General features: G+C 36.7%; 1 protein-coding gene across 2 annotated transcripts; it reads left to right on the top strand.

The window, feature by feature from the left end:
* Nucleotides 1–1,030: 1,030 nt before the first annotated feature.
* LOC126812418 (receptor-type tyrosine-protein phosphatase S) lies at nt 1,031–19,812 on the top strand. Of its 2 annotated transcripts, XM_050538810.2 has the most exons (13): nt 1,031–1,183; nt 4,249–4,942; nt 5,290–5,374; nt 7,862–7,933; nt 9,195–9,276; nt 9,664–9,754; nt 10,670–10,746; nt 12,256–12,390; nt 13,463–13,603; nt 15,025–15,185; nt 15,761–15,905; nt 16,598–16,694; nt 17,321–19,812. In XM_050538810.2, the coding sequence occupies exons 1-13, from the start codon at nt 1,160–1,162 to the stop codon at nt 17,377–17,379; spliced, it is 1,863 nt and encodes a 620-aa protein (XP_050394767.1). In that variant the 5' UTR covers nt 1,031–1,159; the 3' UTR covers nt 17,380–19,812. The 2 variants fall into 2 exon arrangements, with proteins under 2 accessions (XP_050394767.1, XP_050394770.1); XM_050538813.1 differs by lacking the exons at nt 1,031–1,183; nt 4,249–4,942; nt 5,290–5,374; nt 7,862–7,933 and adding an exon at nt 8,629–8,964.
* Nucleotides 19,813–19,985: the final 173 nt, after the last annotated feature.

Raw genomic sequence — 19,985 nt, 5'->3', positions numbered from 1 at the left:
CCGCCGCAAATGGGTTTTCCTGCTATTTTAGCATGCGAATTAAGCAAGTTCAAAATTTCCAATAGGGTTGCAACCGAAATCCCACTATATGCCGATCCGAATTCCAACCATCCAATCAGACTGTTGCAGCTACATTCTTAAATAATAATCGATTCCCGAAAAATGTCGCACAAAGTAGAGTGGCTTCAGACAAAATGCTTTAGTCCATATTAAATTGAGTACAAATTTGCGGTATTCAACGGTATTCAATTAAAAGATTTCGGACACTTTATTCTGCCCCCGACTGGGTTAATGAAGATGGGCATACGCCATACAGTGTATTATGAGGGACATTTTGTCCGGACAGCGGCACTATGGTCTTCTCTTGTATCGAATCCCAACTGCCAAGGGATCTTTTACGTGCACGCCAACGTTTAGTCATTGAGCAGCCGCGGCTCCCGAATGTTCTTTTTTCTGGTCAGATTTTCCGAGTAAAGGATTGAATAAGTCAAAAAGGTCATATCCCTGAATAAGCAATGGCTGTGCGATAGAGGGTGGGGGTAACGTCCACTCAACACAAACTAGGTCTTTTCGGGACTAACATTTGGTACATTTAAATAATTAGCATGTGCGTAGCAGTCTTTAGCCGTCGAAACCCAATTTCATTTTATTTTCATTTCTTTTAGCAGTAGGTGGAAACTGGAGAAAACACACGAGGATAGCCAGCGTGGGAACAAAACAAGGGCGGATCTAGAGACCATGGATGGGGAGGGGCGCTGCAAGCGGCGAAGGGTCCGTGTGACCTCCCCCGAAAAATTTCGAAAACTGGAAGCCCGTAAATGCCATTTCCTGTGAAAATAATCCGCTTCTAAACTAATAGATTATTATGGGACGTTTTCATTCATGGTGCGCCCCCACTAGATCCGCGCTTGCGAAATCACGCTATATATACTAAGGACTGGATTTACCGACGGTCATGTCGTCTTTAGCTTCCTTTATCAAGCGAGAATATGTATAGCAATAATATTGGGTTGATTTTATACGACACAGTGACTCAAAATTTCCGTTGATTTCATATCGGTTTCCGTCCTCATCATAGACTTGATATAATTATAATGTAGATGTACTGCTTATACCGTTCTTTAATCACGTTGGACAAGTCTCTCCAGTCATCTTAATAATGTGGCAATATTTACTTATTTTGGTAAGTTTTATATCATTAAATACAGTATATAAATGAAATCTTTTGAGTGTAAATTTATCCAGCGTTTAAATCAAATATAAATGGAACGCAGATGAAATTCGTTTACGCCCTTGTCCCAAGGATCTGATGATGATGATAACGATGATAACAATAGCCATAGTTTATAGCTAAACTATAGTGGACCTACATGTTCTCATAGAAAGTTTATGTATGTCTTTAGGCATGTCTTTATTTATTTCTGGGGTTGGATCGCCGAATGGTTAGCGTGTGCGCGCTGTATCAAAAGGTCTGTCATTGAGTCAACTATTGTTGTACGTGACAAGGAGCTAGGTCGCCTATCTCACCCCCTGGGTTTTCTCCGGGTCCTACGGTTTCCTCCCACTGCTATAGACCCGTACGCTCAAGCGAATTATTGAAATAAAGTTGAACCATATGTTAGTTCCGAAATGACCTATTTTGTATCGAGTGGACGTTACCCCCCCCCCTCTCTCTCTCTCTCTCTCTCTCTCCTTCTCTCTCTCTCTCTCTCTCTCTCTCTGTTTTTCTTTTTCTTTTCTTTGTTAAAATAACAATTAGCCAGCGAGTGGGATTCACAAATCGATAAATACCCACTGTATTAGTATACCACAGCAATCAGGAAACTGTTCCCCATGTCATTGTCAAAATTATAAGCCACTGCACTAGTGTGTACAATAATTTTGTGAGCCAAAGTGGGTAGGACATTGGTTCGCTAACCTGGAGGTCCCGTGTTCGATTCCTGCGTTGGCCTAGAAAGTTCCCCCGGGATTTTCCAGCGTTGTCCCCTCTTGTCTTTGGTGTAGGTGTGGGGGGGGGGGGGGTCTGGTAAGGGACGATTAATCAATCGGTCATGGCATTTCTACTGGTTTACCCACAGATGGTTTCATTGGCGAATCCCTCACGCCATCCAGAATGCCTGTTATATAACAACTCTTCCAGATCCTAGTGTAGTACATACAAATAAAACGAAATTCTAAACTATAAAAAACGAAACGAAATAGGACCTGTGTTTTAATTATTTTATTTTGCTATGAAAGCAACAAGTTCACATTGTCCGTAAATTTTCTTTCCCCTGTCTCTTTGGCAAATTATCATTTATCTCTACAAAGAGATAAAGAACATGAAAAACAGTCGTAAGGAACGAAATATTAGGTACATTTATTCTAACTCTTCTAGCTCATTGAAGCTTGGTAACTGCCAATACAGGTCTACTTTCTAGTCGTGTTTACATCTCATGACCCGTGACCCCACTTGAAGTTGGCCTTATCAAATAGTTCTAAACGAGGCCCTAGGTTTCAATCTGCCAAGCCAATAGGTAAATCCGACACTGATCTAAAGATTAAAATGTAATTATTATTTTCAACAATTACTTTTTCACATCACTTCTCTCGGCTGATGAATTATACATATAAACATAAAGGGTATCCGTATCCGGTTTCTTAAATATTTTAAAATTTCTTTTCATATATTATCATTGTTCACTAGATGCGCAATATTTGTACAACTGGGTCATAAGATACATTAAGATTAAAATCTTTTATTTATAAAAACGTGAAAAGGAGGCCTATATTTGCAGTTACCAAGCTTCAATGAGCTAGAAGAGCTAGAATAAATGTACGTAATAGTTTCGTTCCTTACGACTGTCTTTCATGTATACTGATGTCCAAAAGAAAGTATACACACTCAAAGTATGACTAAGTTTTGTTTAGATTAAAGACATACTGAGTTTGTCTCTTGCGTCCAAACTTACCATTTCTAAGCAAAATAAAAATGTGAAACAAATTGACATTCTACCCAAATACCGTATACCATGGAAAAACGACTTTGGTTGATGCAGCACAAAATGCAGAGTGTATATTTTCTTTTGGACATTAATATACTTTATAACTTTGTCGAGATAATTGATAATTTGACAAATCGGCAGGGGAAACAAAATATACGGTCAATGTGAATTTGTTACTTTCTTAGCAAAATATAAATACAATCAGATTAAAACACAGATCCTATTTCATTTGGGGTTTTTTAATTCAAAATTTCGTTTTACTTGTCTTTACTACACTAGGAACTGGAAGAGTTGTTATATAACCCGCGTTCTGGTTTATGTGAGGGATTAGCCAATGAAACGATCTGTTGCAGCTAGATCTTTGCGTTCGATGCGCGAAACTGTAGGTATCCTAATAGAAATATCACGCTGATTGGTTGATCAAATGTCTGACATCATAGGGTAAAAAGCCGCGCGTATGACCCCTGACACGACCTCCCACTACAACTGGTCAGATCTTCATGTATTAGAGGCCATCGAAAGTATAAAAAAAAAACGAAACGAAAAATAGATCTGTATTTTCATCAGCTTACTAGGAATGTCATCTGGCCTGGAACAGGGGAACACTGGTATACATATCCCAAGCTTAAACATGCATTATGCAAGAGCAAAATCGGCTTATTACAAGTCTTTCTTTAGGCCTGAAATGTTATCTAAATTATCAATTAGACATTAATTAACTTATCCAGACCATAATAAACTCTCGATGTCAAGGCTAGCCTTCGATGTTGGCTGGATTAGATTCTTATATGCCGCTAACGGCCGTTGATAATTAAATCAGAAAAAGTGGATAATCGAGACTATGCTGTTTATATTAATGATTTTAGTAATGATGACCGAGACTATGCAAAATTTCACCCGCTTCTTTCTCGACTCATAGTGGATCAATTTGACTGAAATTTTCAGCAAATTACCTTTACACTATCTAGTTTTTAACTATTATAGCGAGAACTACCATCTCTTTATCTTATCTCCAATATCTTTAAATACAATAAATACCGTCAAAATCTGTCCCCATGTGGTCGAGAAAGATTCTTCTCTTTTGCCCAACCGTTGAGAAAATAAAACTATCATTTTTGTCGTTTATTTGATTGTCGTATCCAGCAAGCGAAACGTTCGAGGACACAAAACGACACGGGGATCGTTTTAGTCACTGACACACCATGGCTCCCACCAGTGGCCAACACGCATGCTTTTACCTGTTAACACAATGCTTTGTATTTAGTTTGCAGTGGCATTTGGTAATACTATTCAAGCTGTAATGAACGACACAACAGTAAGCATGCCATCATCCAATACTACGCAACCAGAAACAACCACACAATCACCAAATACAACGGCACAAATGACAACAGCTACACAACCAACCACAATGACAACAACACAACCAACGGCAACAACTACACAACCACCAACAATGACAACTACACCACCAACAATGACAACAGATACACTAGACCAGGCGTCAACTTATAGCACAGAGATGTCAACAGATGAAACAGTTTATACAGCAATGACCACCGAACCAGCAACGTTTTTGTCTTCATCACCAGAAACGACAGACAATACGACACCAGACAATACGACACGCCCATCACCAAATACAACCACAGCACCACCAAATACAACCGCAGCAACACCAAATACAGACAATACGACACCAGACAATACGACACGCCCATCACCAAATACAACCACAGCACCACCAAATACAACCGCAGCAACACCAAATACAGACAATACGACACCAGACAATACGACACGCCCATCACCAAATACAACCACAGCACCACCAAATACAACCACAGCAACACCAAATAAAACCACAGCAACACCATCTACAACAACAATACGAACACCAACACCTCCACCTACATCATCAAAAACTACAGAAAGACTACCGCCATCACCACAGGCTAGTGAGTATAAACCCAAACTTGTATGAAAATATCTAGGAAAGGTTTAAAGTATATGATCTACCCAATAGCTTTACAAGTCCAATTTAGATTGATTTTCCGGTTTAGAAATGGAGTCGGGTTACACGTCTATTCCTCACTTTTTTGGTGGCCATTTTTCGAAATTTAATGTAGTGATATATTAGTCTTATAAGTTGGATTAACATATAATCTAAATTACGTTTCGTTTTATTTTTTATAGTACACTACATTGGGAAAATAAACGAAACGAAATTATCATTAGAATTAGTAGATTAACATTTTTGGTATAACTCCAAATAACAATTACATGTGGTTATTTCTATCTGCAGCATCGCCGCCATATTACTTGATAGGTGTGGTCCTATTCGTGGTTACAGGCGTGGGTGTTGTGGTGTTCTTTCTACTATACAAAAGGTAAAATCATAAAATTATTTAAAGTAACGAAGCTTTACGACTTAATCCACGCTAATATGAACTCTGATTGGTTAATCAACATTTGATAAAGAAATAAAAATCAATTGGGTTCAATCTGATTTAAAACAGGCCGATCAATTTGATTCACGGGCAAATAAAGATGGCGGAGGGTTTATTACATATGGAATTTTCAATTGAGCATATTGAACGGAATTGAACCATTGTTCGTATGATAATCCTATGAGATTGTAGTTTGTAAGGGATTCTATAGCGCGCAGATCACGCATAGAGTCTTTAAAAATTAATTTAAGCTTGATAATCTGTAGCTACGTAGATTTATTTAAAACATTGATCGATCAAATGACAGAGTAATATGTGTCCGTCATCCAAAGAACTCCTACTAGACAATGTTAATGTGCATCATTTGAGAAACTAATGATTTTTTAAGTTATTTTTATGACCAGATTATCTGTCATCTGTGAAAATGCGCATACGCTCACTCATATATCAGAATTCCAACTGACAAAGATTCGCTTACATGTACGCTAATGTATTTCATCCCATCCGAACGACTTTACGTTGTCCCTTGCCACGCCTCCGTCCTGCGCCACTGACAAGGGGAACCACGCTATCGGTCAACACAAAGATCGGGATCCAAAACCGGACCTCCAGTTTAGCGAGCCACAGTCTTACTTACTGAGCTTCCGTGTCCCTCATTTTGCATATAAACTGAGTGACATACATGTATATAATATACAATACAGGTTCGCCCAGAAATCAATCTGATTAAAATACAGATCTATATTTCGTTTCGTTTTTTTATACTTTCAATGGCCTACACTACCACACTGATCCGCAGTGAATATTTGCTTGGCCGCGACAATCACTGATAAGGATGACATTGATGCGGCTTAATGAGCTAGAAATATTAACTTTTTTCCTCCGACAAATTAAATTCTAAAAAAATTTTTGTATAAATTGGAAAAATATATAAAGGCGTTTGACGTATTTGTAGTTAAAAATTATTTCCGATTTAGTGTAAATGGGTATTAAAATGACTAAAATGCAGCATTCTCTCCGAAGCAGTTATGTCTTATGTAAACAATGCACGCGCCATTCAGCCAATGATTCACACCGCGTGCTGTGACAGCACGTGTTAAGGCAGTCATCTATGACAGAGATATTATACGAGACTCGTAATTCTCTGTGTAACAGATTTACGAAACTCGTAATTCTCTGTGTAACAGATTGCTACACTACATAAAGATCTGACAAGTTATAGCGATAGGTCACGTCAGGGGTCAAAAGACCGACTTATGACCCTATGACGTCAGACATTTGATTAACGAATCAGCATTGATGTTACTAGTGTATTACCCACAGTTCCGTGAAAAATACGCCTAAAGCTCGCCGGAACAGACCGTTTCATTGGCTTTTCCCTGACACCATTCAGAACACGAGTTAAATAACAACTCTTCCAGATCCAAGTGTAGTAAAGACAAGTAAAACGAAATTTTGAACTATAAAAACGAAACGAAATAGGATCTGTGTTTTAACCAGATTGCCCAGAAATAAGTTTAATCAATTTACGCTAGCCAGACAGATTAAAGATGGCTGTGTCAGTCTCCTCAAATAGCTTCATATCATTACCCCCTCCGTTCTTAGTTCTAAATACTTTAGTGCAACGGGCAATTAATACAGAATCTGTAAGATTTTAAAATAAAACACATGCCTAAACTTCAACAATGTCATGACTGTTGAGAACGAAGGCAGTGGTGATGGTGGTGGGGGGGGGGCGCGTAGTGGGTTGGGAAGTCGCCTTTGCTCCCAATTCCCCAACTGAAAACCCCCAGCTCAAAATCAACCCACCCTAATTGTTATTCTTCGGCAATAAAAATAAAAATTACCATATAATGTAATTTTTAGTTATCGTTGTTTTGCTCTCAGATTGAAAAAAGCGAAGTATTTTATTTTATTTACTGGATTGATTTTAGTTCCGGGCCCGTATCACGGACCCACCTCCAAACCTGAAACTTCAACAATCCAGATAAAATCTTGATGTGCCAAACGTGTATTGTAATTGGTTCCACACAAACTGTGACGTTTATTACAAAAAAGGAACAATTATTACAAAAATGAATGTTTATTACAAAAATTAACACTGAATTTTATTACAAAAATGAATTTTTTTGTTACAAAAATGAATTTTGTTGTTACAAAAACGCATTTTATTACAAAAATGAATGTTTATTACAAAAATTATTACAAAACTAGTTTATACAGAAGAAACTTGTGTTGTAATAAATGTTCAGGTTTGTAATAATTATTCTATGGTCTGTAGGTCTGTAGTACTGTATTTGTTGTTGTTGTTATTACAAAACTAGTTTATACAGAAGAAACTTGTGTTGTAATAAATGTTCAGGTTTGTAATAATTATTCTATGGTCTGTAGGTCTGTAGTACTGTATTTGTTGTTGTTTTCATTCAGAACATCAAGACTTACACAAACAGTACAAAATTTTAGATCAGGGAGAAAACTCACAAAAATAACTAGAACGCGGTAAGTTTTTTTGTTATATTTTTTTTTTTTTGGGGGGGGGGGTGTCTTTGTTTTGTTTTTTTTTCTTCTTGTTTTTTTATGTGTGTGTGTGTGTGTGTGCAGGGAAGAAAGCGTCCATTTGGAACTCAAGACTGGGCATGGAAAGTTTGTTAGGAACCCATGTAACATTTTTATGCAAGCCTATCTAACAGGCCTGTTTTGAATCTGCATATTGCGGGTCTTCCGTTTGGCCTAAAATAATATATGAACTATTATTTAGACATTTATTCACATACTAAGCCTATAACCAACTCTCTAGAACATCAGATGGCGGAGATTTAAACGGATTGAAACACGGTCGCTATTTAATAAATTAATTTAAAAATTGCTAATCGAGGCTAAGCCTCGAATAACAAGTACCGTTGTTACGATAATAAACAATCTATGCCACATCATGTCCAAACATTCCAATAGTGATAACTTCGCTCAAAATAAGGTAATTTGAATGAAATTTTATTAATGAAGCCACATGTAGCATGTAAAAATAATAGTAAGTGCAGGAGGACCGCACTACACGAGTAGCAAAAGCTACAAGATAAACCTGTGGACAAGTTAGCATTGAGGTTTGCTGTCTTATGGTACCTTCGTATCTCCATACATCAGTTTATGAGCGAGCATCAGGTGAATCTATTTTTATCAATACAGAATGTCAGAATGTCAGATAGCCGACCTCCATAGTGGTTATAGTAGATAGCCATCTATGTTTACTATTCTATAATTTTCTGCCGTGAACTGGACCAAAACAGTTCTACGTATTGAACATTAGTTTGGTTTAGCTTGTGTGTGAACCTACATTATAGACTAGGCTTCCAGTCTGAAGTTATCTAGGGCCTATGGTTGTTATGGTGAAATAGTTTACCTGTTATGCAATGACGTCATTTAAGTCAAGGTGACACAATGCTGTCATTTTTATTGGATTTGACAACAACTTTAATCTGTATAATCATGTCGTTTGGTAAAAGACGGACGAATTTCCAGGATGGTGCCAAAAAGTAAGAATAAGTATCTAGAAAAACTAATTTACGACCTATGGTGATCCATAAATGCCATGTATATATGCTTATTTGAGGTTTATAGATTTAGATGAATGGCTTAATGATAATGATAACGGTTGGATTTGTGGTATTATAATTAAGGTTGAAATATAAAGCCATTTCTGAATTTTCTGGTGTAGTTCCCGAATATAATTTTAAATGAGGTTAAAGTTTTGTTTTTGTTTTAGGCCAATTATTTTATCTAAGATGAAAGCCGAAGTGGAAGCGTTTCATCGTGATGATAATTTACTCATAAGCTTACATTATGAGGTAATTATATTATAAATCTTCGTGTATTCATCTTCATAGTATCAAGGTATATTTGTAATGGGAGTCACGGTGGCTCAGTGATTAAGGCACTGGTTCATTCACCAGGAGGTTCGATCCAGGTGTTGACGGAGAAAGTTCCCTGGGATGGGAGACACGGTGGTCCGGGTTTCGATCCCGGTGTTGTCGGAGAAAGTTCACCAGGATTCCCCAACGTGGTTTCTCCTCGTTTATTAAAAATCGCCTTGAACAAATATTGTATATCATATCAGAAACGTCATGCTTTGACATTAATTGAAGATGAGGATTCAGCACTGCCTGCTATATTTGAACCAAAGCGCACCCTTTAAAGTAAGATGCAAATTAATGGAAACACAATTCTAATTTCAGGATTTAACAAAATTGAGTCCAAAATTTAACAGCTTAGAAGCAAAAAAGGAAGAAAATACACTTAAGAATCGTTATATCAACATCCATCCATGTAAGTATAATTATATTATCAAGTTATTCTCAATATTAGATGTCAATTACAATGGAAGAGTAAATGATCTCCTTCGGAACTAGGGTTGTTCTGGAGTCTAATTCCGGTTCCGGTTTTCTCCGGGTCTTCCGATTTCATCCCACTGCTAAAGACCCCTACGCGTAAGTTTGTGTCGGGTGGACGTTAAACTCTCTCTCTCTCTCTCTCTCTCTCTCTCTCTCTCTCATCCCGGCTCCATGTTCTCTTCTCTCGTAGGACGTTAAACCCCATTTCATTTCATTTCATTTCTCTTTTCTCTTCCCCTGTGGCCCCTATTGTGAACAGTTCGCTTGTCATCGAAACCTACCGATGGTTTGTAACCGCAACTTGGGCTGTTACCAAGGACGCATTCAAGCTTGTTTGTTTACTTTAATGTTATTGGTGACGTTGCTTTAAATAATTGATCTGAATAAAGGAGCGTTAATGACTGCAATAAAGAGAAAGAAATGTGGTTTAACGTTCACGCGAAACAGACTAGGTCATTTTGGGACTAACATATGGTTCAATGTTATTTCAATAATTTACTGCGCGTCTTTAGCAGTGGGAGGAAACCAGAGGACACAGATAAAACCCACGAGGTAGGAAAGGCGACTACGGGTGGGGAATCGAAACCACACCACTTGACTCAATGGCAGGCCTTATGATCTATCGCGCACGCGTTTCACCGTAGGGTCATTCATACCCCGAGTGTAATAAAACTCTTCCCAAATATCACCAGAGAGAAAAATGGGGTTTAACGTTCACTCAACACAAACTAGGTCATTTCGGGACTAACACATGGTTCAGTTACAATTCAATAATTCGATGTAGGTAGGTAAACGTATTATAAAATGTTTATTGTAATACTAATATATAATTTTGTGTTTTCTTTTAAAGTTGATCACACTCGTGTTTGTTTACCTATAAAAGATGAGGATGTCAACTCTGATTATATCAATGCTAACTACATACCTGTAAGTTGTTTTTATTTGTACGGAAATGAAATGAAATGAAATGGGGTTTAACGTCGTACTTTCCTGTGCGTACTGGCCTAATGAAGACGGACATACGACGTTTTGCTATGAGGGAAAGTGAGCCCGGACAGCGTCAGCACCGACCAACTCTTATATCGGATTCCAATTGAGAGAGAGAGAGATGTGGTTTAAAGTCCGCTCGACACAAACTAGGTCATTTTGGGGGCCTAACATACGGTTCAATTTTATTTCAATAATTCGTTTGCACGTACGGATCTTTAGCAGTAGGGGGAAAACCCCGAAGGACCCATTAGGTTACACACGTGACCCTACTCCTTGTTACGTACAACATGTGGGTAATCGAAACCACGTCACACAGACCTTATGACCCCCCCCCCCCATCCCCGGATTCCAACTGTAAAGGGTCGGATAAAGTTAGCGGTAATATGAACACGGGACCTCTCAGTATTATCGTTCCATCCGAACGACTAGATGCTGTCCTTGCCAGGCCCTTAGTCCTACACCACTGACAAGAGGACGCGGTGAAAAAAAATCTCGAGGAAATTTCCCGGCCAACACCGGGAACGAACCCGTGGCTCCAGTTATTGTTTGATGGACTGTGGTGGGGTGCGGGTAAGGAACTACGGTGGTTCAATGAGTAAGGCGTTTATTCGCTCACCTAGAGGTCTTTGCGAGTATTCAATCTGATTGCCCCCTTGTCAGTGGTGCAGGACGGGGCCTATAATTAATCGGGTGCAAGGGAAAACTGTTGGCATGCGCAGATCGAATTCGATGATGAGTTATCGGAAACGCCACTGTCCGGCCTTTTGTGTCTCAAAGCACACAGTATATATGTCCATTTCATTTTAGTAAGGTTCTATTAAACAACATGACATACTTATGAAATGAAATGGGGTTTAGCCTCCTAATTTTCTGCACCGGCTGGGCTAATTTAGAGGGGACATTATGCCCGGACAACGGCGCTATGGCCTACTCTTATTTCGAATTCCAACCGTCAAGGTTTCCTTTTACGTGCACGCCAATCTGTACATGAGACCTCGTTTTTTTGTCGAATCCGAACGCCTATACGTTGTCCCTTGTCAGAACCTCCTGTCCTACACACATACTTATGAACAATAACTTATTTATTTGGGAGATGCTAAATGTAGGTCGCTTGGGGAGTCCACAATGGCCGCTTTATATAAATAAGTATTTTGGGGAATATTTACCTTAACCCTTTTAAACTTACACTTGTGTTACAATTTTAAATTCCAGTACACCCTAATATATGTATAACTGGTGTTAGGGGGGGGGGGGCAATAATTCGCTTACAGTTAGGAGAAAACACCACGTGTGGAATCGAAACCACGCGGCTTGACCCAATAACAGAGTTAATGATCTAAAGCGCACACGTATTAAATCATTCGGCCATCACCACAACACCCCCCCCCCCACACACACACACACCCTATATAAGAAAGAAACAATGTTATATATCATTGTTTTCAGGGTTATAGTTCAAGTAAAGAATATATTGCTACACAAGGACCATTACCAGATACAATCAATGATTTCTGGAGAATGATCTGGCACGAGAAGGTTTCAATAATCGTCATGTTAACATCACTTAAAGAAGGTCACACGGTTTGTACGGTTCCATTTCTTCTCCATTTCTGATATTTATTCTTTTTAGAGGTACAATCATTTTGGTTTGATTAAAGATGGAATATACAGCAAGACTGCAATGTTGTTAAAGATGCATTATGTTGTTAAAGATGCATTATGTAAGAGCTACATCTGCGGGTCTTTTTGGGGGCGATTCAAGTGTTATATAGACATTTATTAACATTGCAAGCCTAGAATCAACTCTCTAGACCAATGTTGAACGAGATTTAAATGGATTAGAACACCCGCTAGATTTAAAAAAATAAGGATAAAATGAATAATAAACAATCAAACTTCGCACGGAATAAAGTAATTTAATTGACATTTTCAGTATATTCATTTTGCATTATCCTTTAGGCCTTAAATGTTATATAAACTATTAATTAGACATTTATTAACATGACAAGACCATAATCAACTCTTGATACCATCTGATGGGTATGATTTTAAACATATTTGAATCCGATCTAAGATTCAGCGGCTGTTCATGATTAACCGTAAAAATGGATAATCGATACTTTGTTTATTATCGTAACAACAATAACAATGACAATCGAGGCTACAGTCTTTTGAAATTCGGTTTTCTCGGTTCAGAATGAAGTAATTAGACTGAAATTATCAGCATATTCCCTTTATTTATTTTTTCTAACTATTACAATGAAAACTGACATCTCTTTATCTAAGCTTCCATAACGCCTCTTTGATTTAACGGAGTTTAGTCCTCACTGAGTTACTGATGCCTTTCCTCAAGTTCACATGCATTCTTAGGCTTAAGTTAAGAATTTACTCAACTTACAATCACTGTTTATTAGAAATATCTTTGATCCAGAAACACATAGTTTCTTATTGATGTATTTGATACATTAAAACAAGAACAGTTTTATACGAGGCTATATTTTTGTTAAAATAAGGAGAAAAGTTTTGAGTAAATTCTTAACTTGAGTCTGAGAACGCTTTGTGAATCCGGGGCATGGTCTCATTGACATCATCAGATTATTTTAATAAACCTCTGCATATTTTGTCCTAATTAACACATTATTAAATCTATTAGATAAAGTGTGAACAATATTGGCCAGATGAAGTAGATGAAGTTATGGAATATGGGCAATATACCGTAGAAAAAATTTCAGAGGTGACAAAGAAAACCCACACATGCAGTACTTTAAAGATATGCTGTAATGAAGATTCACAGGTAAAAACAAATATAGTAGTATAAACATGTCTAGTTAATGGGATGGGACGATAACTGACGTTACGTGTAGGTTACAGATTGACATCCTCCATAGTTAAAAATCGAAATAGGAATAGGCGGAGTGCCGCAGTCGGGACAAAATTCCTTCAAAGCACGCTGTATTCATTAGGCTAATTATGTCTTATAATGGGTTGTATTATGGAGGTTTTTGACAAGGGCAGCGCCAATCGTCAAGATTAAAACCTAGAATTTTGTATACACTGCAAGAGGGAGAGAGAAATGGTGTTTAACGTCCACTCGACACAAACTAGGTCTTTTTGGGACTAAAATATTATTCAATTTTATTTTAATAATTAGCTAGCTTGTAGGGGTCCTTAGACGTGGGGGGGGAGGGCGGAGAACCCGGAGAAAACCCACGAAGTTGGACAGGCGTCCATACTCCTGGTCACGTACAAGTGGGAGATCGAAACAACGCCACTTGACTCAATGACAGACCATATGATCAAACGCGTTAATAATTTCAGCCACCCAACGTAAGGCTTAAACTATACTACTGGAAACATGTTGATGAAACTTAAATTGTTTGTTTCCAACCCAAAGATCTCAGCCCCTTTCAATATTTACGCATATCGGACTGTAACTTCCCGGATTATAGCCCCGGACCTGATTGTACGAAAACTCGCGATTTCAACTCATGGTTCCTCTAGATATCATAATTTTATCCGATTTTACCGTTACATCGAATTTCGTGAAAATCAGACAGAAACTGCCCGACAAAATGACCATTCCTTAATACACAAATAGTGTAAATACAACGGCTATGGACGCTCTATAGGTGACAATCGTTATCCGATTTTCAAGAAACTTAAAACATATTTTTTTATATTTTAAAGATCTCGGTTCCTGACGAAATTCTCGCATATCCAAACGTAACGTCCTGGATTATGGCCTATGATTGCACGAAATATCACATTTTTAGTTTGTGGATCCTCTAAAAGTCATAATTTTTTATCCGGTTTTACAAACCGTTTAAATATATCACGGTTACACCAAAATTATGATTGTGTTCGAATTTCATGAAAATCGGACCGAAACTGAACGACAATATGGTCGCTTCTTGTACGCATATAGTATAAAAATATGTAATACTAAGGTTTTGGACCCTCTGGATGTCACAATTTTTTTCCGATTTTGATGAAACTTATTGTCGTATGTCTGTCTAACCGTAACATCCTGGGACGAAAAACCGAGCTCCCATGTTCGCATTGGCGTGGACGTGCAATTGGTAGGTGGAATTCGATATTAGAGTGGCCCGTACCGCCGCTATCCGGGCAAAATTTCCCTCCTCATTAGCACATTCGGAGCAGAACAGTAGGACGTTAAACCCCAATTTCTTTCATTTCATTTATTATCTTTTGTAGAATAACAAAAAGACAGAATGCCGAACTGTGAAACATTTTCACTATTTACAATGGAAAGATAAGTCAGCTGCGCTGGAGAGAAGTGATATTTTACAATTTATACGAACAGTACGACAAAATATAAAATCTAACGACACAAGTCCAGTAGTTGTTCACTGCAGGTACATAATTTATTTTGTCGAATCATTATAACGGTTAAAATCATACAGAGGAGTATCCATGGTGGCTCAGTGAGTAAGACGTTGGTTCGCTAACCTAGAGGTCCTGTGTTGGATCACTGCGTTAGTCGACAAACTTCATCGGGACTTTCGGGCCTGTCAAGGGACAATGTATAGTCGTTCGGATAGGACGAAAAAACCGAGGTCCCTTGTACACATTGGCTTGCACGTACAAGATCCATTGTCAACTGGAATTCGATATAAGAGTAGGCCGTAGCGCCGCTCTCCAGGCAAAAGTTCCCTCGCAGCAGACTGTATGGCGTATGCCCGTCTTAATTAGCCCAGTCGGGGCAGAACACTATAAATTTGTTTATATAATATAAATTTATATATATAAAAATTTGTTTATATTTTATATATTTGTTTATATCATATATATTTGTTTATATAATATTTGTTTATATTATATATATTTGTTTATATTACATACATATTTTTGTCTGTATATATTTGTATATATAATATTTGTTTATATTTTTAATATTTGTTGATATTATATATATTTGTTTATATTGTAGTGCTGGTGTAGGTAGAACGGGTACATATATAGCACTGGATTACATACAACAATATATAGATCAACATGATTTGAATAAAACTATAGATATATATGAATATGTATTAAAACTCAGGAGTAATAGAGTTTTAATGGTTCAAACAGAAGTAAGTAACGTTTTGTCTAACTTTAAAAAGTCATCTGTACTGTAGCACACGTTCAGATGTTCCTTAAAATGTTAAGACAAAGAACTAGTTGTCATAAGATATTCTAGCTAAAAGAAAGTGGGGGAGCACCGCACTACACTACAAATTTAGAGTAGAGGATAACACTAAAATCTAATTCCCATACGTCTCCATATTTTATAGATAAATGTATTATGTTAGTGTCGCATACATCCTACCATACTCCAACCAAAATATCCTAGTAGCTTGTCTGACAAAAATATAACAAAGGACAAATTTGATAACCTAGCGTTTTGGTAATGGTATTGCCTTCACAACCACCCTCACTCCGAAATACATCCTATCTGACGGTTTTTAACAGTTCTAAAAAACATATACGTACTTTTTATTCGAAGCCAGTCATCAAGTGCTTATTATTAAAAATTGCTTACTATGCTTGTATATGTATAACTATTAACTACTGTATGTGTTTGCCATTTTAACTATGCATTATAAACCCATTCGCATTAATATTATATGAATTATTTAGGAAGAGGGATTTTACATAGGCTAAGCCGGTTCCCCAATCACATTCAGTCAATAACATGAATAAAAATATTGTTTATAAAAAAAAAAAAAAAAAAATTATATTATGTAAATTAGTGCACCATATTTTACTTGGTTTTATTTTTCAGTCTCAGTATTCGTTTCTATACGATTGTGCTGTACAACTGATAGAAGATAAACAGAATAAAACACAAGATATAGAATCAGATCAACAGACAAATCCTGGTTAGTGTCTTTCTTGTTTGAGACAAGGAGTAGGGTCGCCTGTCCAACCTCGTGGGGTTTCTCGGGTCCTTCGGTTTCCTCCAACTGCTAAAGACCCCTACGCGCAAGCGAATTATTGAAATAAAATTGAACCATGTGTTAGTCCCGAAATGACCTAGTTTGTGTAGAGTGGACGTTTAGCCCCATTCTCTCTCTCTTTTTCTTACTTATTTGAACGTGTGCCACGGTGGATCAATCAGTAAGACATTGGGGCACTAACCGTTCACCGAGAAAACAATATAAGAGTAGGCCGTGCGCCAGTGTTCGGGCAAAATTTCACTCTTAGCACACTGTACGGCGTATGCCCGTCTTCATTAGCCCAGTCGGAGCAGAACAGTAGGATGTGAAACCAAATTTCATTTTGATCGAGAAAGTTCATCGTAATTTTCCGGTGTGGTTCCCGCTTGTCAGTGAAACAGGGCGGGTCATCCGCCCCCCCCCCACACACACACACTGCTAAAGGCCCCTAAGTGCAAGGGAATTATTGAAATATCATGTTAGTCCCGAAATGACGTAGTTTGTGTCGAGTTGATGTTAAAACATCAGAAGGGGCATGTTTAAATATTTTAATTATTTTTTTTTTTCAGATGACCCAATCTATGAGAATACGCGTGATAGTAATGGTGTCATGACAACGGTTATATAACTATTTTATTATTACCATTTTAATGAAAAAATTAGGAACGTCATACGATATGCCCACTTAAAAGGACAATAACACTCTTGCTGGCTTGACAGCTCCAGAAAATAAAAAAATAGCCTTATTCTAAGTACTAGATGTGTTAGTGTCCTACCTGTTGTGTAAATTATCCATTAAATCCTATTTTACTTGTCCAGAGGGTTCAAAAATATTTTTAAATCCAAGTCACATTTGAAAAGCTTTACGTCAGCCATTTCATTTAGTTGGATTTTTCCAATTTTTTAAATTAGGTGTGTTAAGATGAAATTTGTATAATCAATTAATTGGAATATTGTAAAATAGTGCAATTTGTTGACCAGAATAAAGATTGGGACATATTATTCAGTTACAACAAGAGTGGTATTGAGCCTTTAAGTACTCAAATTTAATGTACATTCAAAGGGAGGGAACTCGTTGATTTGAATTATGAACTATTGGATTGATTATACTGTGTTCACACTGTGACCTGTTTACAGTATTTACGTATTTCCAACTTGAATACGGAGTTCGAGCCATGCTATATAGGTTATAATCGTACAAGTAAAACACCAGTACAACTGGTAAATTAAGAAGAACAAAATAGTTTAGACATAATTTAATCTTAATTATCCAACACATTGCAAAATAGAACGAGAATATCAAATAATAATTTACAGCAAATAAATAAAACACAAATAAAATTATACATCAAATACTGCAATAATAAAATACAATCTAATGTAATAATAACTTATTTTGCAGAATTTAATACTGTCTGTACATATTTTATCATTGTGTTATTTTTTCATGTGTGCCCATTTTGCCTGTGGCATTATCACCTGTGGTATTTTACCTGTGCACCATTTCTACTTTGCACACTCTTATATTAGTTTGACAGCGGAGTTTGCTGGAAGTAGTTTGTCAAGAAGTATCCACCTTGGATTGATTGGCAAGTTATTTCCAAGTCGGAAACTCATATTTACCCCGTAAATACGACATGATTCGATCGGAGAAGGACAAATTCCACAAGATGATATTTTTATTTGGACATAAAAATCGTAAGTGAGCTTCTTTACATCAATAAGCTTACTGTCTCCCATTTCTGAATTTACAATTTAAAACACTACAAGAACGTTCAGAGATCTTATTCACAAACACTGAAATCAGTTAAAATCGATTGTAGCTTAAAATTTGAGCTTTACTTAAAGATGCATTATGTAAGAGCTAAATCTTCCTATTGCAGGTTTTTATTTTAGTTTCAAATGTTATATAAATTATTATTTAAACATTTATTAACATGACAAGCCCATAATCAACCCTCAATGTTAAGTAGATTAGAATGATTTAATTTAAAAATGGATAAGCGAGGCTAATTTTATTCTCGAATAACAAGTACCGTTGTTAAGATAATAAACAATCAATGCCAAATCTTGCCAAAACTCCAAATAGTGATAATGTCGGCAAGAATAAAGTAATTTGAATGAAATTTTCAATATATTAATTTTACATTAACAATTATAGCCAGCTTTGTATCTAAATCTTACATAATACATACATGTATTTAAGATATGTCATATTCACCATACTCATTTTCCCAAGATTTTAAGTTACAATCGATTTTGAGTTAGGTCAGCTACTACCCTGCCCTAACTTAAAATCCCAACAACCTGCGTGAATATAGAATCTTATTAAACTGCCTCGAAAATCTAGAAAACTTTATTCTAATAAATTCCTCAGATTTGACGGTTTTGTCCAATTCTTTTTCAGACTATTAAAGTCATCAATCTGATTAGAATACAGATCTATATTTCGTTTCGTTTTTTTTATTCTTTCGATGGCCTACACTACATGAAGATCTGACAAGTTGTATTCGAAGGTCGTGTCAGGGGTCGTACGAGCGGCTTTTGACCCTATGACGTTCCTACATTGATTAATCAATTAGCGTTGACGTTTCTAGTGGTTTACCCACATTTCCGTGCATGGCACGCCACGAAGTCGCCGTAACAGACCGTTTTATTGGCTAATCCCTCACTACAAAAAAACGTCGGTAATATAACAATTTTCCAGATCCTAGTGTAGTAAAGACAAGTAAAATGAAATTTTGAACTATAAAAAACGAAGCGAAATAGGATCTGTGTTTTAATCAGACTGTAAAGCCATTTACCATAAAATAATAAACAATCTAGTCAATTTGTTGATGTTTATAATATATGTAAAAATATAATATAGTTATTTAAAGTGTTTATTTTATATATAATGGCATAGTTATTTGAACTGTTTATAGTTATTTAAATTGTTTATATTATACATGTATAAACACGTATAGTTATTTAAACTGTTTATATTTTATTGTATGATAATGGATATATGATATTATATATAATTATATTATTGTGAATAATAAAACAGGGCTTTATTTCATATTCTGGTATATATATTAACAAATGAATAAATAACAAAGAACGAAAATTATTTCTGCATGTGGTAGATAAACGAGGATTTCACAATGAAATATATGTCACGTGGTAGAAAGTTGTTTCTATCTATGTGGTTTGCTAGACTGGATAACCTGCTCTAATACATCAGACTCGCTC

This window comes from Patella vulgata, chromosome 2 (genome assembly GCF_932274485.2).
Source record: "Patella vulgata chromosome 2, xgPatVulg1.2, whole genome shotgun sequence".
Lineage (NCBI taxonomy): Eukaryota > Metazoa > Mollusca > Gastropoda > Patellidae > Patella > Patella vulgata.
Note: the sequence above shows the minus strand (reverse complement) of the source record. Positions and strands in the feature narration are given on the sequence as shown.

Coding starts and splice junctions, on each gene's coding strand:
- LOC126812418 (XM_050538810.2), top strand. CDS start 1,160: ATGTGGCAATATTTACTTATTTTG. Junction 5,375..7,861: donor TTCTTTCTACTATACAAAAG/GTAAAATCATAA, acceptor GTTTTCATTCAG/AACATCAAGACTTACACAAA. Junction 7,934..9,194: donor ACAAAAATAACTAGAACGCG/GTAAGTTTTTTT, acceptor TTTTTGTTTTAG/GCCAATTATTTTATCTAAGA.